Source organism: Anolis carolinensis, chromosome 5 (assembly GCF_035594765.1).
Source record: "Anolis carolinensis isolate JA03-04 chromosome 5, rAnoCar3.1.pri, whole genome shotgun sequence".
In the NCBI taxonomy this organism is placed as follows: domain Eukaryota; kingdom Metazoa; phylum Chordata; class Lepidosauria; order Squamata; family Dactyloidae; genus Anolis; species Anolis carolinensis.
The window spans coordinates 175,485,134-175,512,247 of NC_085845.1; the positions used below are offsets into that span (position 1 = coordinate 175,485,134).

The 27,114-nt window shown below is 39.8% G+C and overlaps 1 protein-coding gene across 9 annotated transcripts in view; it reads left to right on the forward strand.

Moving 5' to 3' along the window:
- The first annotated feature begins 1,212 nt into the window (after nucleotides 1–1,212).
- The window catches only part of rbfox2 (RNA binding fox-1 homolog 2), a 244,094-nt gene continuing 218,192 nt past the window's right edge, over nucleotides 1,213–27,114 (forward strand). For 4 of the 9 annotated variants that reach the window (XM_062982986.1, XM_008110639.3, XM_062982987.1 and 1 more), the window contains exon 1: nucleotides 1,215–1,735. In XM_062982986.1, the coding sequence (XP_062839056.1) occupies nucleotides 1,547–1,735 (189 nt within the window). In that variant the 5' untranslated portion in view covers nucleotides 1,215–1,546. Of the gene's footprint in view, nucleotides 1,736–27,114 lie in introns of all 9 variants that reach the window. The other 5 variants (XM_062982988.1, XM_016993667.2, XM_062982989.1 and 2 more) reach the window with 3 other exon arrangements.

Consider the following 27,114-nt stretch of genomic DNA (forward strand, 5'->3'; position numbering starts at 1 on the left):
TATATTATTACCATAGCACAATATTAGTAAATGAAAGAACAATTACAATATTTAAAAATAAAAACAATTTTAACCAACATAAACCTATCAGGATTTCAATGGGAAGTGTGGGCCTGCTTTTGACCAATGAGTTAGTCAAGTAGGATTGTTGTTGTTGTGTGCCTTCAAGTCATTTCAGACTTTGGGCGAGCCTAAGTCTAAAACTGAGGGCGGGGGCCAGGTAAATTACCTTGGAAGGCCGCATCCGGCCCCCGGGCCTTAGTTTGGGGACCCCTGCTCTATACAATCCGGCTACTAGTATTAAAAAAAAATCTAACATTGGGACAGTACATAAAGAATAACACTCAGAAAACAGATGAATTCCAGACATCAATCAATCAGGGCCAGCTAACATATCCCAACAAAGGATTGACCCAGGCAGGAGGCAGCCAGGCTTTGAAGCTGCAAAGCTTGCTATTCAATGCTAATCAAGCTGGCCAACTGCAACATTCACACTTCTCTCCAATAGACAAAGAGTTCTTCTCCCACCCTGGACATTATTTCAAAGATATATAAACCCCACTTGCCTAGTTTCCAACACACCTCACAACCTCTGAGGATGCCTGCCATAGATGCAGGCGAAACGTCAGGCGGGAATGCTTCTGGAGCATGGCCATACAGCCCGGAAAACTCACAGCAGCCCAGACCCATCTCTGTTATTACAGTAGAGTATCATTTATCCAAGCCTCGCTTATCCAAGCCATTTTTGTAGTCAATGTTTTCAATATATCGTGATATTTTGGTGCTAAATTCGTAAATATAGTAATGACAACATAACATTACTGTCTATTGAACTACTTTTTCTGTCAACTTGTTGTATAACATGAAGTTTTGATGCTTAATTTGTAAAATCATAACCTAATTTGATGTTTAATAGGCTTTTCCTTAATCCCTCCTTATTATCCAAGATATTCGCTTATCCAAGCTTCTGCCGGCCCGTTTAGCTTAGATAAGTGAGACTCTACTGTATTATTTTGCTCCTAAATATTTGAGGCATCGTAAGGGTTTGGTGTGGTTGAAAAAAACGATACATTGCTGGCTGAACGCCTGGTAGCCAGAGGACGCCCTTTCCCCCCTCCCTCCTCTGTCTGACTCAAACCGAGGGGGGAAAAAACATTCCCCGCCCCTTCTCGGGCCGTAGCCCCGCCCTTTCCACCCCACTCCGCCATTCCCGAATCTTGCCGAACGAGAGGGTCTCTTCCTCGAGCGCTTTCCGGACATTGCCGAGGGTCTTCGGCGCCTCTTTTCCGAGCGGCCTCGGTATTTTCCGCCACAGGCCCCGAGCTGCTTCGGCGATTCGGCGGGTCTCCTTTTTCCCCTCAGAGAGAAAGCAAGAGAGAGACAAGACTCGCTCGGTTGTTTCCCTCAGCGACCTTCCTTCCCTCCTTCCTTCCCGCCTGGGCCTCTCGCGCCGGAGGGTTCCGAAGCGGCTCCTGTCTTCCTTCCTTCCGTCCTTCCTCTCTTCCTTCCCCGTCAGGGAAAGCGGGGCGGCCGGGCTCCGGCTCGGATGGCGGAAGGCATCCCGCACCAGCAGCTGGTGCTCGGCGGCGTCCCCTCCTCCTCCTCCGCCGCCCCTCGAGGGCTGAAGCGGGAGCCCGAGCTGGAGCAGCCGATGCCGGGCGGGGAGGGCGCCGAGGGCGGGCAGAACAAGCGGCTGCGGACCGAGACGGAACCCGACGGCGGTGGCGGGATGCAGGTAGGAAAGAAAGAAAGAAAAGGAGGGAGGAGGAGTGGCGGGGAAGAGGAGGAGGTGGAAGCGCTTCCTTCCTTCCTTCCGCCCCGTGAGGCCTTCGCTTTGGTCAAAAATATGTCTTCTGAGGGAAAGGGATGCTACTGCTGTTGCTGTGAGTGGGCCTCTGAGGGCGCCAGGCTCCGGGCCTGGAAGGCCTCTCTTTCTCTCTCTGTGTTTGCCTTCTCGGCCTGCTTCAGGTGTAACACCCCAAAACACACAATGCTGCTTTTTTCTTTGTAGAAAATGGCGTGTCACCTACGTGTACACCGTCACGTGTGATCCTAGCACCCGGGCACGTCTCCTCATCGCCCCTGTGTTGTTGTTGTTTCTCGTCATGAGCCGCTATTTTAAGACAGACACTGTTAAACAGTGCTGTCAATTTACCCACGTTCTGATCGATACCCGGAGCTGGGTCTACACTGGCCTGTAATGCCAGTTTTAGAATGCATGGAACTGGATTTTGTGAGTCTACACCAGGCATGGGCAAACTTCGGCCCTCCAGGTGTTTTGGACTTCAACTCCCACAGTTCCTTAGAGTCTCACTGCGGGCAGACTTCGGTGTTGTCATTTTATATGGGGGCACGATTTTACTACACCAGTGGTTCTCAACCTGCGGTCCCCAGATGCTTTTGGCTTACAACTCCCAGATATCTCAGCCAATTTACCAGCTGTTAGCATTTCTGGGAGTTGAAGGCCAAAACATTTGGGGACCCACAGGTTGAGAACCAGTGAGCTACACATTTCAGTATCTGTTGCGGATGGGAAATGCTGGAACCAAATCCCAGCAGATACCAAGGGTGCACAGTGTATGGAATGTATGTGTTATCTGGATAATTTATTTTATAATTATTTAGTTTTATATGAAGCCTGCGGTGGCGCAGCGGGTTAAACTGCTGAGCTGCTGAACTTGCTGACCAAAAGGTTGGTGGTTCGAATCCGAGGAGCGGAGTGAGCTCCCACTGTTAGCCCAGCTTCTGCCAACCTAGCAGTGCAAAAACAAGCAAATGTGATTAGATCAATAGGTACTGCTCTGGCAGGAAGGTAATGGTGCTCCATGCACTCATGTTGGCCACATGACCCTGGAGGTGTCTACAGACACCACTGGCTCTTCGGCTTAGAAATGGAGATGAGCACAAACCCCCAGTGCCAGACACAACTAGATTTAATGTCAGGAGAATACCTTTACCTTTATAGTTTTACATGCAGTTCTATTTATCCACATCTGATAAAATAGGTCCTCCAGAACATTTTCTACATCCCCCAATTTCTGTATCCCCGACATGACTTTAAGGTATTCTTGGGGAAGAAGTCATTTGAGTACAATTTCACGTATCCATGAAAAGTCCTGAAATGTATCCCTGAGGATGCAAAGTCATACTGCATAGCCTATATCACTTGGTATTGATTGGTGATCTCCCATCCAATTACAAACCCACTGCCAAAGTTTGCCCATGCCTGGTCTACACTGCCCTATCATCAACCCAGTTTATCTGCATTCTAGAGCTGCCCTAGTCTCTGTCTTTATGTGCCTTTTTGTTGTCTGTTGACTCAGTGGTGGCAAATGGATTTCATAGTTATCCGTTCCCCCCCCCCCACCCCCTCCCCACCGGCAGGGAATACTCAAAAGTGATTTCACCAGTTCCTTGTTCTGAAATATTATCTATAGCATGCCTGGGCAAACTTCAGCTCTCCAGGTGTTTTGGACTTCAACGCCCCAAATTCCTAACAGCCGGTAGACCCATGCCTGATATAGATGGTAAAAAGAAAAACACAACAACACATTTTCTATCCTGTTCACAACAGAATGAGTAGGAATTGTTCACTAGTGTTATAAAACTCTGGGGATTGTATCCTTTTTGCTAGAAGAAGGGTAAGCAGCATATAGCTTAATGAGATGCATGTGCATTCCAGCTTTTTTTGTCAACCACCCTAGGTCCTCAATGCCCTAGCACAGGGCGTCTTACACTTTTCCACTCGCAACCCCTTTCAGCCCCAGAAATGTTTACATTACCCCAGGTGTATAGGTAGGCTATTAGGAATTGTGGGAGTTGAAGTCTAAAACACCTGGAGGGCTGGAGTTTGCCCAGGCCTGATCTACAGCATCTGGTTTTCATTGGCCATCTCTTTATTCAGATACCAGTAGTATTACAGGCAGTCTCCGAGTTACAAACATTCGATTTACAAACAACTCCTAGTTAAGAATGAGGGTGAGACAACAGGAACTGTGAGAAATCTATTCCTCAAGCGAAATCCACTCCTGGAAGAGTTATCATGGGAAAAAGGTGTATCCACTGAAACCAGTCCTTGTTTCCACAACAAGCCATTTTTTTTTCAAAATTCAATTATCACGGGGACAGAAAGTGAGGTGAAGTCTTTTGAACAGGGGCACTGACAGCAAAACAAACACCACAGGCTACCCAAAGCTTGTGCGTGTGTGTGTGTGTATATATATATATGTATAGAGAGAGAGAGAGAGATATCTATTTCTATCTGGAGTTACACTTTAAAATGTACCTGTTTTGACTTACATACAAATTCAACTTAAGAACAAACCTATGGTATCTTTAGGTTTGTAGTACTTATAATATAATCATAAATTTGGGAGGAGACTACTAGGACCATCCAGTCCCAATCCATTCTGACATTCAGGAATGCACAATCTAAGCACTCCTGACAGATGGCCACCCATCTTCTGTTTCAAAACTTCTAGAGGAGGAGACAGCATTCCAATAACATGGCAGTAATAACGTACACGCTGGTAAGAGGCTATGGCCCCATTTTTTGTTTCTGTATTTCGAAAGAGAGAACTTTATTACTACTACTAATAGAATCATAGAATTGGCAGATGATCATAAGGTCCAGTCCCATCTTGCCATGCAGGAACACACAGTCAAAGCACTCTGGACAGATGACCATCCAGTCTCTGCTTTAAAAAACTTCCAGAGAAGGAGACTCCATTACAACCACAGTAATAATAATGATACAGATGGTGTGAAGATGCCATGGCCCCTATTTTTGTTTTCTTTCTGATGCTAAGGAGGAGCAGATTCCTACAAAAACCTCAGGTTGTTTTGGTTGTCCTCTACAATAACAGTGTCAGTGTTGGAGATAGCTGTTGTCTCATTTTAGGAAAGCTGCTCTACTGCAAAGTTTCATAGAATTTATATCCTTTAAACAGGTTGAGCGTCCCTTGTTTGGAATTCCAAAATACCCCAAAATGTCTCCATGGGTGGCTGAGGTAGTGACACCATGGCTTTCTGATCGTTCAGTGTACACAAGCTTTGTTTTGTGCACAAAATCATTAAAAACATGTATAATATTACCTTCAGGCTATGTTTATAAGGTGTCTATGACATATAGATGAATTCCGTGTTTACACTTGGTCTTATCTCCAAGATACCTCATCATGCAGGTATATGCAATATAGGCAATTCAAACTCCAAAACTTCATGGTCCCAAGTATTTCATATAAAGAATACTCAACTCGTGAGGAAAAACTGTAGCCTGTGTTTAACAAAACTCTTTTTTTTTTTGGCTTGGCTTGTTCCTATATCTTAGGCTGCAGCAATGTACATACTTAGAGTTAACCATCTGAGCTTGAGTTGTATTCAGTTGACTTACCAGTCATTGCATTGCATATGAGGTGACTGGGGTCCTTTGAAACTTGGAGCAGTTTTAGTTAGTACTGCTGAAGATTTCAGCTCTTTGCAGCAGAAAAATGACATTTGCTCAGAAAGATGACACTCAAGGTTTGTTCAAATAACCTGCCCAATCAGATTGAGATAGAGGCTTTTAATGAGATAAAAGGAAGAAGCTACTTCTGTTGTTGACATAAATCCATTAGGTATGCCAACTAAAATAGACTTCATTGTGATCAATGAATTTCTGTTAACATTCTACAGAAGCATGATGCTGTGAAATAGAATGTATGGACCTACATTTCTTAATGGCTCAAGATTTCATGTGATTTCTGAAGTTAAGCAAGGCCAATCATGGTTATTATTTGGATGAGATACCAGATACTGTAGAAACCATCTTTAAGTATTACTTGCCTAAGAATACCCTATGAAATTCATTTACCACCAATGACCACTTGAAGGCATAAAAGCACACAGATTAGGACATTGGTCAATTGAAAAAACGACAGCTCTGAATAAGGGTAATTTGACAGTCGTATTTAACAGCTTGGTGAGAAACTGTATTTACAAGTACAGTAGAGTCTCACTTATCCAACATAAACCGGCCGGCAGAACGTTGGATAAGTGAATATGTTGGATAATAAGGAGAGATTAAGGAGAAGCCTATTAAACATCAAATTAGGTCATGATTTTACAAATTAAGCACCAGAACATCATGTCTAACAATAAATTTGACAGAAAAAGTAGTTCAATATGCAGTAATGCTATGTAGTAATTACCGTATTTACGAATTTAGCACCAAAATATCATGATGTATTGACAACATTGACTACAAAAATGCGTTGGATAATCCAGAACGTTGGATAAGCGAGTGTTGGATAAGTGAGACTCTACTGTACTGCTTTTGTTGAGGAAGAGCAAAAGTCTTGCTTGTTTAAATACTTTTTAATTGCTGGTGGGCATTGCCTAAAGCATGAATGAGATTGTGGATCAACAGATACTGCTGATGGTGAATAATGAAAGTGACACAGAATGAATCAGATACATAGCCAGATGACAGAGAAAGAACTTTTAGATGTGTTAATAGCAGTCCTTAATGTAGCTTTTAATAACTAGGTAAAAGGTAAAGGTTTTCCCCTGACGTTAAGTCCAGTTGTGACCGACTCTGGTGGTTGGTGCTCATCTCCATTTCTAAGCTGAAGAGCTGGGGTTGTCTGTAGACACCTCCAAGGTCATGTGGCCAGCATGACTGCAGGGAGCGCCGTTACCTTCCCGCTGGAGCATTACCTATTTATCTACTCATATTTGCATGTTTTCAAACTGCTAGGTTGGCAGGAGCTGGGGCTAACAACAGGCGCTCATTTCGCTACCGGGGTTTGAACCTGGGACCTTTTGGTCTGCAAGTTCAGTAGCTCAGCGCTTTAACACAGTCCTTAATGTAGCTTGTAATAACTCGATAATGGACAAATACAGATTGTATTAGATGTAATTCCATTCAGTACAGAATGTTTAAAAATGTTATCTAACAAACTTAGAATCATGCTGATTCTTTTCATCTGCTAAGATTTGGCTTGTTTAATTTCTTAGAAAATAAGCGATATTGAAAATGTAAAGAAGGTATGTATAAAAATTATAGAAAATCTTATGGCAAGCTTTGGATCAGCCTGTACTAGCATACTTCTGCATTATAATTTCTATATGATTCTGGTCCATACTTTCAGAAGACTCTGTTCTGTCATACAAGCAAGCCCAGACTTCAACTAGCCTCTTTTCCCAGTCCTGCCAACTTCAGAGGCAAGATTTGGGTGAGAATGCGAGAGAGGGCCTACTTGCTGGCTCCTCCCTCTTGTCCTTCCACTTGAAGGCAAAGACTTTTTTATTCAGGCAAGTTTTCATGAACTGAACTGAAAAAAGGTTTTAATTGAAAGACCTGGCCTTTTCGTATTTACATATTATTATTGAAGATTTCTCATGTTAGTATGCACTTTAGCTAGGTTAAATTTTATTTTAATTCACATAGTTTAGCATGTTTTATTAATAGCTCTTTTAAGAGTTTAGTTATCCCTTTATATCAGGAGTCCTCAAACCCTTTAAGCAAAGTACCAGTTCATTTTCCCTCAGACTGTTGGGGTGGGGGAAGAGGTGGGCTATATTTTGAAAAAAACATGAACGAATTCCTATGCACACTGCACATATTTTATTTGTAGTGCAAAAAACCCCTATTAAACAACAGTTCAGTATTTAAAATGAAGAACAATTTTATTTATTTATTATTTATTACAATATTTACATCCCGCCCTTCTCACCCAACAGGGGACTCAGGGCGGCTTACAATAAAACACATATATAAAAATTGTACAATCTATATATATAAAAGAGTGATGGCATCAGGGCAGTGGACAAAACAACAAAACTACAGGCCCCCCAACCTCGAAATTTGACAACACAACCCATCATCCACGCCTCTAGGTTGATACAACAAAAGAAAAGAAAAATAAAGTCCTAATTAGAGCGAGAGCAACAATTGTTTTTATCCAATTGCTGCCAGTTTAGAGGGCTAATCTCTGCCCACTTCGTTGCCTAGCAACCAAGGGACAGCCAGGTTTCAGTTAGGGGACAGGCTGATTTAGGCCTCACTTAGGCTTCTTCCACAGATTATCTAATTTGCACTGGATTATATGGCAGTGTAGACTCAAGGCCCTTCCACACAGCTATATAACCAATTTATAATCTTATATTATCTGCTTTGCACTGGATTATCTTGACTCCACACTTCCATATAATCCACTTCAGTGTGCATTTTATACAACTGTGAAGAAGGGGCCTCATATAATCCAGTTCTAAGCAGATAATATAAGATGATCAATATACAGTAGACTCTCACTTATCCAACATAAACAGGCCGGCAGGATAAGTAAATATATTGGATAATAAGAAGGGATTCAGGAAAAGCTGATTAAACATCAAATTAGGTAATCGTTATACAAATTAAGCATCAAAACATCATATTATACAACAAATTTGACAGAAAAGGTAGTTCCATGCGCAGTAATGCTATGTAGTAATTACAGTAGAGTCTCACTTATCCAACACTCGCTTATCCAACGTTCTGGATTATCCAACGCATTTTTGTAGTCAATGTTTTCAATATATCATGATATATTGCTAAATTCATAAATACAGTAATTACTACATAGCATTACTGCGTATTGAACTACTTTTTCTGCCAAATTTGTTGTCTAACATGATGTTTTGGTGTTTCATTTGTAAAATCATAACCTATTTTGATATTTAACAGGCTTTTCCTTAATGCCTCCTTATTATACAACATATTCGGTTATCCAACATTTTGCCAGCCCACTTATGTTGGATAAGTGAGACTCTACTGTACTGTATTTACAAATTTACCAGTAAAATATCACAATGAATTTGAAACACTGACTACAAAAACATTGATTATGAAAAGGCAGACTGTGTTGGATAATCCAGAACATTGTATAATCGAATGTTGGATAAGAGATTCTACTTTGATATGAAATAATTTCTAGGATAGAATAATGCAGAACAATATAATCTCTAAAACCAGGACAGTAATAAAGAAATAAAGAAAGTAAATAAAGCAAGGAAATTGGAAATTCCACAAAGGAAACAATCAGGGCCAGCTAACACCTCCCAAGAAAGGATTCTTCCAGAAAGGAAGCTGAGAAGGCAGTGAAGCACTATGTATTACCAAAGTCATTATTATTACTATCATTACTATCCTTACTATTATTATTATTATTATTATTATTATTATTATTATTATTGTGTTGCGGTCAACCGTGAAAATGAATACAATCTGGCTCCAAGTATTCAAAAACACTAAAATCAGAATATATAAAAATTAATGTGGTATAATAAAACAGAACAATACAATCTCTAAAATCAGAACACTAAATAAAGAACAACACTCTGAAAATAGGGGAATTCCACACAGAAAACAATCAGGGCCAGCTAACACCTCCCAACAAAGGATTCCCATCATCAAAGTCTGGCCAATCCTCTGTTTTCTCAGGGCCACAGACAGTAGAAGCATATAAAATATCGCAAACAACACCACTCTGAAAACAAGGTAATTCCAGACAGGAAACAATCAGGGCCAGCTAACACCTCCCAACAAAAAAAATCACTCAGGGAGGAAACAGCTAGGCTTTAAATCTGCAAGGCCATTACATCCTAATCATTTTTCCTAATTGCAGCATTCATACTTGCCTCCAACAGACAAAAAAAAAAAAACAATCAGAAATATTGTATATTCACAACCTTTAGGAAATAATGTCCCCTGATGGCACAGCATGTTAAAGCGCTGAGCTGCTGAACTTCTGGACTGAAAGGCCGCAGGTTTGAATTGGGGGAACTGACAGAGCCCCCACTGTTAGCCCCAGCTACTGCCAACCCAGAAGTTCAAAAACATGTAAATGTGAGTGCATCAATAGGTAGTGCTCCGGTGGGAAGGTAACGCTGCTCCATGCAGTCATCCCACATGACCTTGGAGGAGTCTACAGACAACGACGGCTCTTCGGCTTAGAAATGAAGATGAGCACCAACCCCCAGAATCAGACATGACTGGACTTAACGTCAGGGGAAAACGTTTACCCTTTACCTTAACTACCACCAATTCCTCAATACTTTATTTCCCATACCACCATTCTTCGCCACAGCAACGCGTGGCCGGGCACAGCTAGTGCACTATAAAACAGTTAAAAATTATTAACTTACATTGGACATTCATAAAATTTTAACCTACATAAATTACCAGTATTTCAATGGGAAGTATGAGTCTGCTCTTGACTGATGAGACAATCAAGTTAATTAAGATTGCTGTTGTTGTGTGCCTTTAAGTCATTTCAGACTTATGGTGACTCTAAGTCTAAAGTTTCGGGTGGGGGCTGGGTAAATGACCCTGAAGGGCCGCATCAGCCCACAGGCATTAGTTTGGTGATCCCTGCTTCATATCAAAGGATTCTGTGTCCAAGGATTCAACCATATAAAATATAAAATAAAATAATATATAATAATCTAATATATACATATTGTATATATTGTAATTGTATATACATATAATATTGATAATAATATTATAATGTAATACAGTATAATACTAATAATTATACAATATAATATTAATTATATATTATATATTACATGTAATATTAATAATATTACAGTATAGTGCTATAGTACAATATAGTAATATATAATGCTAATATTGTGCTATGCTAATAATATAATATATTGTATGTACATAAAATTTGTAAGCCGCTCTGAGTCCCCCTCGGGGTGAGAAGGGTGGGATATAAATGTAGTAAATAAATCCATGGCTTGAAAATATTTTTTAAAAATCTAAAAAGCAAACCTTGATTTTGCCATTTTATATAAGGGCATTATATTACTATGACACTGTATATAATGGATCTTGAGTATCCACAGATTTTCGTGTACATGGAGGGAAGGTGATTCTTGACTTTGCACCCTGTTTTTGGACTGCAGTTGTTATTAGCCTCAACAGCATAGGTAACAGTACATTTTGCATTCCTGATACACAAGATTATCTCAAATAAGCCAGAAAGGGTCATAAGCCAAGAATAAAACAGGAGAGTAACACAAAGGATATGATATGTGAAATGGTAAAACTGGGTAGATATCAGGTAATGAGGCATTTGCTTTCTAAGAACAAAACCTGGATGCTATTTCTCAATCAGTGACATTTTTCATATTGCTTACACTATTTGTTCTTGGTACCATGCAGGAAAAATAATTGATGCAGCTATTTTATAGAAGATGTGTAACAGTACAATAAACTGAGGTGTTCAGAATTGGAAAAATAGCTGGCTGCTGTGAAAGTAAGAGACTCAGATGATATCTTTATTTACGGTTGTTTAATATCTTTGAAAAAAGTTGTAATTTTTAGCTTCTCTGTCCTCCGAAATAGTTTGTGAAAAAGGTTATATTCCAACTCCCAGGTTTGGGGAAAAGGTGGGATAAATAAACAAACTCCCAAAATCTAGGAGAAAGTGACTGGCAGAAAGCCATCCAAGCAAACTTTCTCAGCACTAAAAATAAACACAGTTGAAATAAACTGAGGGAATGCCATGTAGATGCAAATGTATCATTTGTGGTCTCTTTTTATTCGGCATTGGATGACCATGTATTGGATTGCATTAAATGTTCAATTCCATTATACAGTGGAGCAGGTTTTAGAATTAAAGAGATGAATAGAATTTTCAGTTTGTTTATCTGTCTATCTTTCCAGTTGCTAGTAATAGCATATTCTTGTATGTATCTGTTTTAAAAGTGACAACATAGAGACCTGTTAAACTAAGGAAAAGAGAAGAATGTTGAAAATTATGCTAGAGTTTGTTTTGCAGCAGAATAGAACTGTTGTCTCTTGCTGCTGGTGCCTTTTGTTTATAGAGACTTTGTGAGGTTTTTTGGAAGTACTTGGATTTTATTTTCTGATCATAGGCTTTCTATCTAACAGTTTCTGTGTTAAATCTGTTTAGAAATGGTGAAGTAAACTGTTTTAAAAATAATTATTCCATATGTTTCCTTCTGAACTACAAAGATAGGTTCTGATCTATAGTTAGGAAATTACTCTAAATTAAAACATTGGTTGACACATCTTGTTAGTTCATTATTGCAGTGAAAGTTACTCACACCATTGCGACTCACTGTTTGTGCTTATTACAGAGCTTAGAATTCTGTTTTGACCATATAGTGAACAAAATCCATCAGCACCACCACTGCCATCTTGTAGGCAGTGTAGCCTACATATTCAGCCATTTTCATGTTGTTAGAGAGCAGGAGGATCAGATAGGATGTGCTTAGCTGTTTTCCCTAGCTGGATACTTTAGCGATATTGTTTACAGGAGCATCTTGAGGACTTGAGGATATCCTTTTGGATGCCTATAATAATCTATCCACTAAAAGAAGATAATAGCCATATCTCTACTGATTCCTGCAATCCGGGAATACATACATTTCTTTGTTGTTGATTCTTGCTGCTTAGAAGGTGGGATTGGTGGTGGTTATTACCAGAAGGTGCAACCTCAAAGATGTAGCTATGTGATCTTACTTTATTACTCCTTTCCACCTAAAACCAAGAAAGCTATCCTGCCCCTAAACCAGTGTTTGTCATCAGTAATGGACTGAATGAAGGCAAACAAATTGAAACTTAATCTAGATAAGACAGAGATACACCTGGTCAATCGGAAGGTAGATCAGGGAATAGGGTTACAGCCTGTGCTGGATAGGGTTACATTCCCCCTGAAGACACAGGTTCGCAGTTTGGGGGTCCTCCTAGACTTGGCACTGAACTTGGAGGCCAAGGTGTTGGCGGTGGTCAGAAGGGCCTTTGCACAATTAAAACCTGTGCTCCAACTGCACCCATTCCTTTAGAAGCCAGGTCTGGCCATGATGATACATGCCTTAGTTGCATCCTGTCTGGATTACCATAATGCGTTATACGTGGGGCTGCCTCTGAAACTTAAGCTGGTCCAAAGAGCTGCAGCCACATTGCTAACTGGGGCTTGTTACAAGGAGTGGACAACCCCCCTGTTACAGCAGCTTCACTGGCTGCCAGTCTGTTTCTGGGCACAATTCAAAGTGCTGGTTATGACCTTTAAAGCCTTAAATGGTTCAGGTCCAGGCTATTTGGCTGACCGCATCCCCTTGTACAAACCTACCCTGAGATTTTCAGGAGAGACTCTTCTATCCGACCCACCTCCATCTCAAACTTGGTTGGTGGGAACGAGAGAACAGATCTTCTTGGTGCCTGTCCCTTGACTCTGGAATTCCCTGCCCAAGGAAGCCAGAATGGCCTCCTCACCATTGTCCTTCCGATAACAGGCTAAAAACTTTTTTATTCAGGCAGGTGTTTAAATATGAAGGTTTTTAAGGTCAGATCAGAAGGTGCTGTGGTTTTTAACTTTGAATATGTTTTCATGGATTTTAACTGAATTTTTAAATACTGTTTATATTTAATTCTGTTTTAATGTTTGCATATTTGTATATTTTAAATTCTATGCAAATTCTTTTATGTTATGCTACTTTGAGTCTCCTTTGGAAGAGATAAAGAGGGGTATAAATAATAATAATAATAATAAACATTATAATAATAATAAACATTATAATAATTATTAACATTGGGTGCTGTGCCAAAAGATCTCAGACGGAATTTGGAAACAATAGACATTGACAAAATTACGATCTGCCAACTGCAAAAGGCCACCTTACTGGGATCTGCGTGCATCATCCGAAATTACATCACATAGTCCTAAATGCTTGGGAAGTGTTCGACTTGTGATTTTGTGATACGAAATCCAGCATATCTGTCTTGTTTGCTGTGTCAGACTATGTCGTTGTTTCAATAATAATAATAATAATAATAATAATAATAATAATATGATCTTGGTATGTATTTAACAGAAATGTTAGGTTGCTGAGCATTGCTTGGTAAGTAAGTTGGCCTCAACACTTATTGTTGAGACTGCGCTCTTACTCTTTGTACACAGTTTGATTATTCTTCCTGTTATGCAGTTTTCTGATCCAACTCCTGAGTCTTGTTAAGCTGTGGTTGGTGATCCCACGTATATAAGGCAGCGTCTCACTGAGGCACACTAAGAAAGCAGCTCAGTGGAGTGATGCTATTCTGTGTGTTTTTTCTCTGTCTCATGTGCAGCTAGCGACAAAGTTTTTTTCTTATAGACTATTCTTTTCATGCTCTAGAAATGTTCATCTACATTGGATGCTAAGTTGTAGGCCTTTGAGAAAAAAAATGTGCTTTGTGACTCTGTGTCCAGTGAACGAGATATAGGTTTTTAAAAAAGTAAAATTGAATGAAAATTGGAGATGACTTGAATTTGCAGTGATTTGCAATGTTAATCTTTTCTAAGTTCCTATCCATCATATTAATACTGTAGTATATTTTGGGCATGGATTTAGATTTTATTAGCTAGGTTTAGTTATAATTCAGAAGGAGAGGTGTTTGTGTTATAAAGCTGAATTGCCTAATTTAGGAAGATTATCAAAAATAAAAAATCATGGCTTGCATGAAATGAAGAGTATGCAGCTTACATTGTGAGATTGTATCAAACTGGAACTAGTATGCTATAAATAATATATTAATGATTCTCTCATCTTATAAATTGTGGTTTTTTAATGGGTTTGAATAGAAATTGAGGTTTAGCTTTTCTTCCTTCCTTGCCTTTTATATTTTAATAATTTCAGATATGTTGATATTCATTTTTTTCTTCTATGTTTTTGTTCCGTGCCTCATGTATATACAGTTAATGCCAGACCTTATAGCCAGGATATTTTTGCTTGCGTTATTACTAACAGTTTTGTCTAATGGGTCAGTTTCAATAATATAATTTTCACTGTCAGTAAACTATAGCAATTCTGTATATAGTTGAACTGTATCTGTATTTTTGAAGAAGTGAATTATAAGTGTGAATATTAAAGCTCATGTTATAAAAAAGCACTTGTTATACTATTTTGATCTGCAAAGTGTCTCAAAATTCTTTCTTGCTCTGCTGCAAGAGACCAGCATGACTCCTTTGAAAACCATTATAAGAATAATCAGGCTCTCTCATATGAGTTATTATCAGAAGTGCCATGAAACCAGTTTTCTGTTACCATATGCAATACAAGAATCTCTTTGGTCATGAATGTGGTCTTGCATGTATCAGTGTTTGTATTGCCATATGTAATCTTTCATTGTAGGGTGTATCAACAGTGATGGCATAAATAATCACAGAAAGTGACAATATTTGTGAAAATGCAGAGTATTGGCTTCACATTACAAGTCAGAAATCTTACTGGTCAAAACAGACCTGCAGTCATAAATGACTTGGTTAACCATATCGGATGTTATTCTTTCTATACAGGGTTCAGTTTGAAGCACATCAAAACATGGGTTTACAGTGTAGTAGCATTTGAAAGGAGACAGAATTTCTGATCACATTAGCACCCATGCATTTAACTATGTCTTCAAGCATTTAACTATGATAGCTAAAATACTGTATACTGCGTTCATGGGGAAAATGCTTTCATGTTTTGCCTTCTGAAGAAGTGAGGTTGGTTGGAAAAGATTGTAGTGTGAACCTATATCCCAAAAAATGGTTCCCTTGATATTTGGTTAACCCCTTCTCCTCCAGCTTCCTGTGGGAATAAGGAAAACAAAGCAAAAGGCATGTTTCCTTGTATGACAGCTCTCTATTTTGGTTTGTGTCAGAGATTTTGTTGTTCGTAATGCTCTTGATGCTGTTGTATTATTTGTATTATCATAAACATAATAATATAAATAAATAAACATAATAATTGTTTATTTGGCTTCACAATGTAATTGATTTTATGATCACCAGAAGTCCTAAAGATCCCATTTCTGAGACATAAAGGAGAGATACACGTTTTTATATGCAACAGTAATATGTTCATATATTATTACAATAAAATATTATGACCTGTGGCAATTGAATTAGCTTTATAACTTTAAATTCATAGTCATTACAAAGATTACAGTGGGCTCTCTTCTTACTGTTTCCTACAATTACACCATGACTATTTTAGACTGGCTGCCAGTATACAAGCAAAATTTATAATTATAATAATTCAGTAGCTGATACTCTTAAACATTTGATTTTTCTAAAATGTGTTAGTGTATATGATATATTATACATGATAGTGTATGGAGATGGTTTACTAGCTCAGTAAAACAGCCTAGGGCTTTTTGGGGCAAGGGAAGGCAGTGTGCCATACATTTCCTATGTGTCGTTCTTTATCCCCTTCAACAGCAGACAGATTTATGCGGTTAGGGTTTCATTATCTAATCCATCTCTGATCAGCCTGGATAAACCCTGTTTGGCCAGTACTGATCTTGTTAGTGGGGTGGCATAAAGCTGCTTGAGCTGGGATTGGGACAAATCGGATCATGGCTGCTATATGAATCCAGGATTTATTTCTTGTAGCAAGAGAGGAAGACGGAAAGAAATAGCTGCAGCATGATGTCTGACCTAAGTGGTTTCTTTCAAGCTGTGCTAAATGACAGATATGCTGCATTTAGGTTGAGAAGGTTGGGCCCTTCCATAAAAGAGTTCCAATAATCTTCATGCCGTTTGTCTTCCCATGTGAGTTACTGCTGCTGCTCTGGTACCTTCTCCATGTGTAATCTACCTTTCTGATGTCACGTTGAATTATTTTTAGGTACAGAGTTTCAGATAGATTGATGTATGTGTTACACTAGTATAGTACATGGGTGCGCACATACAGAAATATACATGAATATGACTCTACAGTTTGCAAAATAGTTTATGTGAAAAAATGTATGAATTGTTATGATCAGGGTAGAATTCTTGCATGCCAGATGAAGATAGAGAAAAGCAGATGTACTTGTAAATCAGTGGTTCCCAACCTGTGGTCCATGGACCACAAGTAGTCCCCAATTACTAAAATATGGTCCGTTGCCTCACCGTTACTGCACTGTTGCAATGAGAGCGATTGTTATTGCAAAATCCTCTTAACAGTGTTGAGACAACGGGGATGTTTGGAGGGGAGAGTCTGACTACCCATAAGAGGCGCGACAAGCCTCCTGACTGCTGCTTCTCCTCCTTCTCCCTCCCACTGAGCGGAGCCATTCCATGTGACACCTGAAAGCGGGTGTCTTAGTTTTAGGCCTGTTCTTGGGGTTATTTGGGGTGCTGATTCAGAAAATTGCATTGGATAGACCACATCAACTCTAGATTATTAAATATGGTTTTCTGTAGGCAAGCAGATGGCAACTACTGGATGGCATATGTTCTGTATCAGAAACTAGAGCTGATGTAGTCTATCCAATGCAGTTTTCTGAATCAGCACCCCAAATAACCAAACCAAATCTAAAGTTAACCAAAAACTGATTCTCAACCCTTTTGGTACTAATGTTGGAGAGTGGTCCCAGGTCAAAGCTCTCTGGTCAAGGGGTCCCTGGTTAAAGTAGTCCCTGGTGAAAAAAAGGTTGGGAACCACTGTTGTAAATAAATGTGTAGGATTCATGGTGTCTTACAGTGTCCTTGGAATTGACAGTACTAAGTGCAAAAACACATACCTAATAAACGGGAAGCAGTTTCACTAAACAGAGTTCTTCAGATGTTCTGTTGGCTCACTGTATTCTTTATTCATATCAGTAAATTTGTATTTGCTTGAAGTCTTTTCTTAAAAGGGAATTGTTTTTTTCTGCTATTCTGTTACTACTGTAATTATTTGCTTCTGTGCCAGACTGCTTGCCACAGAAAAATGGATCAATTGTGTGCTAAGGAATATCAACTTTGTCTTGTAATGCCTTCCTCTGATCTGATAAATTTTTTCAAGCTTTTCAAAGAATTGCTTATGTGGAAAAAAGTGTTTCAAATTAAAAAGCGAAAGAGGAATTGCAGTAAATGTATGGGATTTCGCCTAACCATTTGTTAAACGACACCTTGTGCAAAAAGGAAAACATTGAGCTCAAAATTTTCCTGTGCAATGAGTGGTCCACTAAATTTAATCTCTGGGTCACTGTCTTATTTCTGTGCACAGAATTTTAAGGTCTCCCTCCTTTGTTCCATTTTTCTACCATCTGTGTTTTGCTTGAACTCACCTATTAATGTTGGTCACAATATTAAAACTTAAAGTTTGGACTGTAATAACAAATGTGGTACCTTAAACTTTAGGGCTTAAAATAATATGTTAATAAATCAACCTAAACACAGTTTGTTTAGTAACATTTGTTAAGGCATGAAACAAAATGCAAGAGACATTTTTCTAGCACAGCTTCAATCATAGTTACAGTATAGCAGAAGTCAGTAGGGAAATTGGAATACCACATTCCAGATGGATAGATTCAATTAGGGAAGCTGTGGACCTGAGTAGGGATGTTGAGAATAGATTGACTTGAAAGTTTCTCATTCATAAGATTGCTATAAGTTGAAGTCAACTTAACAGCATTTAGCAAGAACAAAATACAGTGCCTTTCTTTCTAATAATGGAAAATGCATTGCCTACAATCTTTGGAACAAGATTAGTGGACTGATGTGCACTTGGAAAGGACAAGAGAGGAGGCAGATACATACAAGACAGGTTGATGTGAAAGAGAAAACTATTTTATTTTTTCCAGATCTGTATTTATAACTAATCAAATTAGTTAAATTGTTATTAACTGGTACTATTTCAATGCTAGAGAAGCAGGTTGCACAGGTTGAGCTTCCTTTATTTGAAATGCTTGGGACCAAAAGTTTTTCTAATTTCCGATTTTTACAGATTTTTGAATAACCATATTTGCTTATACATAAAATATAATACTGTACGTATCGAAGATGTCAGGAGAGTCTGGAAACAAATGAGCCAGGAGTACCACAGTAGTCACTGTTCTGCTTGTCCTTCAGCTCAGCTGTGATGGACAGGATAAATGGCATGGCCAGAGAAGGAGGAGGAAAAAAAGATGGCAGGGTGATGAGGAGGGAAACCTGGGGACAGTTCAAGGAGAGTGAGCCAAGGTCACCCAGTGAAGCTTGTGGCTGAATTAAAAAGGTAAAGGTTTCCCCTGATGTTAAGTCCAGTCATGTCTGACTCTGGGGGTTGGTGTTCATCTCCATTTCTAAGCCGAAGAGCTGGCGTTGTCCGTAGACACCTCCAAGGTCATGTGGCCGGCATGACTGCATGGAGCACCGTTACCTTCCCGCCGGAGTGATACCTATTGATCTACTCACATTGGCATGTTTTCAAACTGCTAGGTTGGCAGAAGCTGGAGCTAACAGTGGGCGCTCACTCTGCTCCTGGGATTTGAACCTGCGACCTTTCGGTCTGCAAGTTCAGCAGCTCAGTGCTTTAACACACTTCGCCACTTGTACTCCTCAAAGGTAAAGGTTTCCCCTGATGTTAAGTCCAGTCATGTCTGACTCTGGGGGTTGGTGTGGCTGAAAGAGGATGAAAATTTAGATTTCCTATGCCATAGGCCAGCTTTGTATACCCTGTGCTATACTGGCTCTCAATATTGAAAGAACTGGATGATGTTGTTTTTGTGGATGATGCCTTGCATTAGTAAGAGGGCTAATCTGTATGTAGTATCAGCCTAGAATCTTTATTATTATGCACCACTATGTTTCTCTCCAAGAGATGTAACCCACATTGCCATATTCATTCATTCTTCGTTTGATTTATATGATGATAGCCATTGTTTTCTGTAGTAAATATTCAAGTTTTGAATAAAATGTTTGCTGAGCAAGCCATTTAGATTTTTCACAGATACATTTTCATTTTCTCAAAGCTGTACAGCTGTTTTCTATACAAAAGATGAATGGAATCTTCCAAGGATTATCAATTGGCTGCAATTATGCTACAGAAGGGAGTGGTGGTGTTGGAGGAATTATCTATATCAGGGGTCTCCAAACTAAGGCCCGGGGGCCGGATGGGGCCCTTCAAGGTCATTTACCTGGCCCCTGCCCTCAGTTTTAGACTTCCGCTCACCCAAAGTCTTAAATGACTTGAAGGCACACAATAACAACAATCCTAATTAACTTGACTATCTCATTGACCAGAAGCAGGCCGACACTTCCCATTGAAATCCTGATAGGTTTATGTTGGTTATTCTTTTTTTTAAAAAAAACGTATTTTGTTGTTGTTATGTTGTTGTTGTTGTTTTTGCACTACAAATATGACATGTGCTGTGTTCATAGGAATTTGTTCATTTTTCCCCCAAATGATAATTTGGCCCCTCAATAGTCTGAGGACCATGAACTGGCCCTCCACTTAAAAAGTTTGAGGACCCCTGATCTATATCAAGTAAAGTCAGATTTTGTAGTCATAAAAAGAACTGCTGATTTCTTAATCTCACCAAATCCCAGGATAAAAGGAGGAATGAAGTATATGGAATTTGGGAGGAGGTGATAAAATAGAACAATAGCTAAGTAAAGACCCATGAATGATACCTAAGAGGGAATGGCGAGAAGATGTTTAAGACAGAGAAGTTGATTCTTAATCTCTTTGGGGATAGTAGCAATCTAATTTCAGTTCCCTGAGAGTTCCTAAATGCATATCCATTAGGTAACCAGAGGATGGGTAGGAGGTAGGGTTGTGCATTTGTATGAAATTACTTATCGTTTCTGTTTGTTCCATTCGTATGGCTCCATTTCCGTTTCCGTCCAGCGCTGACGGAAATGGGTGCCTATACAATGGGCTTTCCCATCCAAAGTCCAAAAAAAACCCAAAACCATTTCAGGCCTTTGGCGGTAAAGTGGCAGGACCTGCAAGCCTATACAAATGAGCTTTTTCATCCAAGGTCCAGAAAAAAAATTCAAGCCTTGGGTGGCAAAGCGCCAGGCCCTGCAAGCCAGGTCTATCGTTGAGCGCTCGACGGTAGGCCCAGCAGCCAAGGGCCTATGAGGCATCAAGCACTCAGTGTCTCTTAGGCCCGGCTCATAGGGCCTATGGTGAGCGGCGAATGCTCAGTGCTCATAGGCCCTGTGAGCCGGGCCTAAAAGTATCAAGCGTTTAGTGCTCAACTGTAGGCCCTGCGAGCTGGATCTACGAGTCATCAAGCACTCGATGGCTTGTAGGCCTGGCTTGCAGGGCCTGCAATTCGAGTGTTTGGCGCTCAACTGTAGGTCCTGCGAGCCAAGCCTATGGGACATTGAGCGCTAGATGCTTGTAGGCCTGGCTGGCAGGGCCTACAAGCATTGAGCACCTGGTGCTTGGTTGAAAGCCCTGCAAGCCAAGGCCTACAGCCAAGCGATGAAATCAGCTGACCAAATGGCTACCATTTTAAAAATTTGTTTCATTGTTTCTTTTGTTCCCGTGGGGTTGTACTGTTCCGTGCAATCCAAATGAACGAAATGGTATAAAACCACAAATGAAACAGATGAAACAGGATTTGAGCCCAACCCTTGTGGGAGGAAGATTATGATTATATGGGGTTTCTCTTACTGCTGATTGTTCTTCTCATTTCACGAATGTTCTCCCCATTTTATAAATGGTCAAAGAGAACACAGGGATTTCCTTCCCATTCACCTGCTTGATGAGTAGCATGAGCAAATGGGGGATTTCTGAAAAGGAAGAGGGCCCCTTTTCATCCTCTGCAGACTGAGATCTCACTGTTAACAGGGGAGACTAATCCTGAACTACTCTATTTCTCCCTATGCAGAGTTTCTTTCAAGATTCTGATAATTTTTCTGTCACCTTTAACTTTTGCTTCTCGCCTGTCTGTAGCCATTTGAAGAGCTTCATCTGCCATTCAGTGATACTTCTTTGTTTTTGGTTACCAGTAGTATCTTTTTGCATTCTGTCAGGATAATGTTTCTGGTTTATGTCCTGTGTTCTTCTGGTTCTGGTGAACTAGTCTTAGCAGTGCAAAACCTTTATCTAAATTCTTCAGGGACTTCCTTTTAGGACAATTTTTACTGCTGGACAGTAAAATTTGAAAACAATTCAAACATTCTTAAAACAAATTCATAATTTTTAAAAAGTTAAAATACTATAATATCATGTATATGGATACACTGAGTTAAACTGTTAGGCTACAAAGCCTTTTCGAAAAAGCCACATTTTAAATTGTTGCTATAATTGTCACCAATCGGGTCTTGAGGGGAAAGCATTGCATATATTATATATCAGTATATTATTGCAAAGGGCCTGTACATCACTTTTCACTTTTCAGATTGGAACCATGCTCTCTGAAATGAAAACAGATATTCAGAAGATGTTAAAATTGTGTAAGTGGTGTGGCAATATTGCTGTTTATTTTTTTCAACTTTTGCCTAAAGCAGCTTCATGCTGTATAGGCCTGTTTAATTAGTAGATGAGCCTCTAGAAAACCATATGCCACGATCTTTACTTCACAGGGATAAGGGCATAAGGGCTTGCTTAGTATACAGAATGTGTACTGCCTGCCCTTTCATGATTTAAATGTTTGTTCAGGGGCTGGGAGAAATATCAGCTGGGACATTTTTCAAGGTTATATTTATGCATATTTAACAGTTAGATTTCTTTTCTGATGCAGATGGGATCCTTTGTGTTAATATGAACATGCATAATGAACTACATTCTGGCTCAACATATTGATTGCTTGAACTTTATTATAACTACATGGGAGATGCATTTGACAGATATTTACAAAATGTGAAGGAAAAGTTAGAGGTTTGACAAATTTGTTTCCATTTCTCAGACGCTTTTGAAAAACAAAGCCCTTACCTCATTACCTGGTATAATAAAAGCAGCTCACATATTTATCTGCCTTGTAAAACAATCTAAATAATTGACTGGAGACTGAATGAAACCCTAATTAACAAAATATTAACCATACAACTGGTAAATTATAGATGCATTTAGATATTAGCAAAACCACAATATCAGTGACTTTGGGGCATAGAAGTTGCAACAGCATACACACTTATCTCACAAAGCTCAAAGAGTTTTTTCTAATTAGACATATATGCACTGTTCAGAAATAATGCCTTTTATTACACTGCTTCAAAAGTTACAAAATACTGAACAAGCTTTCAAGTTCTCTAGAATCTTTAATCAGGCAAGATGACAAACAGGCTAACTGAAAAGGAGTGCAGAGAGGGAAATGTTGGATGTTCAAACCGTAGGCATGTGAGCTGGTTACAGTATTCTGATGGAGTATGGGAGGTGATTACGGACATCCACACTATGTTCTTCCAGTTACTGATGGGTTAAAATTGTGTCTGGAAGTCCTCAGGGGACACCTGAGAAGAAGAAAAAACCATGTAAATTAGCAGGTTGGGTCGACTTTTAGAAAATGAAAATCTGGCTGTTACTGAGACCCATCTTCAGGACTATCCTTAATAACATAACATTAACAAACAACTTGTTAAAATTTTGTTCCAATTATAACTTGTTATATCTCTGCTTGTTATAATTTAACCTCTGTGTTTTTTATGAATCAACTTAACTTTGGTTGATTTAACTACTAATTTAAATCTCATGGTCCTAATAAATACACATTTTCAGGTTAGGAGTTAAAATATATTGCACAGTCTCTGAATGCTATGAGTATGCATTGACATATCTGTTATGTAGCATTCTGTTGTATGTATGTATAATCAATCTCAATTTGATTATGTTCTGGGTGCACATTCTTGTCTCTTTCACCTGTATGGTAGTTCTTTTTTTCCATCTGCTGCTTAGAGAGCATGAAACTTGTTTTTGAATTCTGGCTTCCTATACAACTTGTTCCTCCTACAATTCAAACTATTCAAAAATTGTTTCTAACCATACACCTTTATCATAATGAACCATAATACAGTCATATGATGATGAGGGAAGAGTCATAACAGTGACTAGAAAAATAATAAGTGGAGAAACCAAAATGAGAATAAAAATAGTTGTTGTGGGTAACCATAGAGTCCAGCATTTTCTTCTCAAAATGACCAATCATTACTCTCCATGAGTTAGACTGAATAATCTACTTTAAAAGCCATAATTATATCTGTTTTTAATTCAGCTATTCATTGAAGTTAGTGCTCCTTTGCCTAGCAGACATGAGAAAATTGGCAGAGATGTCTGCTCTAACACATTGGACATAAATTAGTGGGTATCTCGGTGAACCATGCCAGGTCTTTTTTAACTTCCCCATGTTGAAGTGCTGGGATATATGCATAATGGTATTGTTTGAGCAATTGTGTCTAAGGAATAAGACCAGTCAGCAGTGAAATGTGCAGGCCAATTAGAGACAACTAGTTCCAGTTTGTTGGAGCGTTATGTTCAGCAGTGTTTTATAGTAGCATTGAAGTGACTCTAAAATGCAACTGTCATGAATAAATGCCAATTCCACTACTCCAGAATTAGAAGTACTTGTCAGGTTCTTAGATTTACTGGTAATTCTGTCTGCCACTGCCCCGCTTCAACAATTTATGCTATTTTATTTTTAATAAAATCAGTTCTGAATTTAGAACAGGTCTACTGCCATTGTTGAATAGACAAAAAAGTGCACACAATTCAACGTATTCTGAGTCCAAATTCTGTTATTTGAAGGGAAGTGTTCTCATGTTTGCCATGTAGGGTTAATAAACTATGTGGATGGCTTGAGTTTGTCTTGCTTTTTCATTTCAAAAGCAGAGATTTTTATGTTAAAAGTTGTATTATTCAGCTAAATATGATCTTCAGCTTCACCTAACTGTTGGCTATATCTTACCGTTCTTGGTCTCCCCCTGATTTCTTTCCAGCTCTTTAAGGACCACCCACACTTGAACATTCCAAATTAATGAGACAGAATTGGGATGGCAGTAGTATGTCATGTGTTATCCTTGTGATCTAACCATGTGATGAAGCAATGGGGAATGTGACAAAATGTCTCTGTTACTTAAATAGTGAAGTCCTGGGGAGAGATATTTGAATAGGGCCCTGATTTCCTCATGTTTGCTTTGCAATAACAGTAAGCATGTGAAGAGGGAACTAGAGTGCGTGTGGCGTTTAACTCGCAGCAAGTCAGACTGAACATGGCTATGTGCCTATCTAAGGGCATATGCTGCAGTAGTGAAGGCTGCAAGAAAATCTCACATTGCGGCCAACATTGTATCCACAAAGAACCGTCCAGCTGAATTGTTTTGAACTGTCAGAGGGTTGTTAAATCCCGTCTTGCAAGATGGGATCTGTGACCATTTGGCAGCTCACTGTGAAGCACTTGCTTGGTTCTTTGCAGACAAAGTCTCTCTGATTCGTTCCAACTTGGACACCATGTTAACGGCAGTCTCTGAGGATGTAACACGAGCATCTGTATGTCCGGTTTTGATGGATGCATTTCAGTTGATGCAGCCTGAGGATGTGGACAAGATCCTTGAAGAAGTGAGGGCAACCACATGCATCCTAGACCCCTGCCCATCATGGTAAAGGAGGCCAGACGGGGTTTGGCAGAGTTAGTGAAGGTAATGGTTAATGCTTCCTTACAAGAAGGCAAGATTCCAGCGGGCCTAAAGGAGACCATCATAAAACTGCTGTTGAAAAAACCATCACTGGATCCCACTCAATTGAACAACGTTCAGCCAGTTTCCAATCTCCCCTTTTTGGGCAGTCTTGGAACATGTGGTGGCCTCACAACTCTACCTGTTCTTGGAGGAAACTTATCTGTATCTGGCACAGTCTGGCTTTAGGCTGAGTTATGGAACTGAAACAGTCTTGATTGCCTTAGTGGATGATCTGCATAGGGGACTTGACAGTGTCCCTGTTCATTCTGCTGGACCTCTCATTGACCTTCAATACCATAGACCACGGTATCCTTCTGGAACACCTTGCAGGAATGGGACTTGGAGGTACTGTCTTACAGTAGCTCAGTCCTTCCTGGAGGACCGTTCCCTGAAGGTGTTGTTGGGGGACACCTGCTCAGCCCTGCAGCCTTTGTCCTGTGGAGTCCCGCAAGGTTCACTATTGTCCACCATTTTGTTTAACATCTCCTTGAAGATATTGGGAGAGATCATTCAGAGTTTTGGAGTTCAATTCCATCTATACGCAGATGACGTTCAACTCTATTACTCCTTTCCACCTGCTACAAAGGAGACTGTTTAGGTCCTGAACCGGTGCTTGGTAGCTGTGACAGTCTGGATGAGGGCAAACAAATTGAGATTGAATCCAGACAAGACAGAGGTACTCCTGGTGAGTGAAAAGGCAGAACAGGGTATAGGGTTACAGCTTGTGTTGGATGGGGTTACATTCTCCCTGAAGACACAAGTTCACAGCTTGGGAGTCCTCCTGGACCCATCGCTGAGCCTGGAACTCCAGGCTTTGGTGGTGGCCAAGGGAGCTTTTCCACAATTAAAACTTGTGTACCAGTTGCACCCGTGCCTTGGGAAATCAGACTTGGCTATGGTGGTCCATGCTCTTGTTACAGATTACTGTAACGCGCTCTACGTGGAGTTGTCTTCGAAGATTGTTCGGAAGCTTCAAGTGGTCCAACGGGCGGCAGCCAGATTGCTAACTGGAGCGGCGTATAGGGAGCATACAACCTCCCTCTTGCATCTGCTCCACTGGCTGCCAGTGTGCTACCAAGCACAATTCAAAGTGGTGGCTTTAGCCTATAAATTCCTAAATGATTCTAGCCCAGCTTACCTGTCCGAACGTATCTCCCTCTATGACCCACCTTGGAGGTTAAGATAGTTCAAGGAGGCCCTACTCTCGGTTCCAACCCTCTCACAAGCACGACTGGTGGGGACGAGAGACAGCGCCTTCTCAGTGGTGGCCCCTCGTCTCTGAAATTAGATTGCCCCCCTCCCTCCTGACCTTCAGGAAAAAAAAAATAAAAACATGGCATTGGGACCAAGCTTTTGGTCAGTAAATGGGAGCAGTGCAATAAAAGGTCTATAAATAACATAATGATGACTCGGAGTGGCCCTGGAATGTGACTTAGATTGCATGATTTTAATTGGTGTTTTAATGTTTCTGTTTTAATTGGTTTGGATTTTAATGCATTTGTTTATTTATCGATACGTATATGAGAAATTGAATTGTTATCTTTGTAAAGCCGCGCTGAGTCCCCTTTGGGGTGAGAAAGGCAGAGCACAAGTGTGGCAAATAAATAAATAAGTAATATTGGGGTGTCTCTAGTGGTGTATGCAATGCTTATAACTTTGGTAGAAAGAGATTTGGGCTTTGATTTCTTGGGATAATTTGACTGATAGGAACTCTTTTTTGGACTGACTGAGACCATAT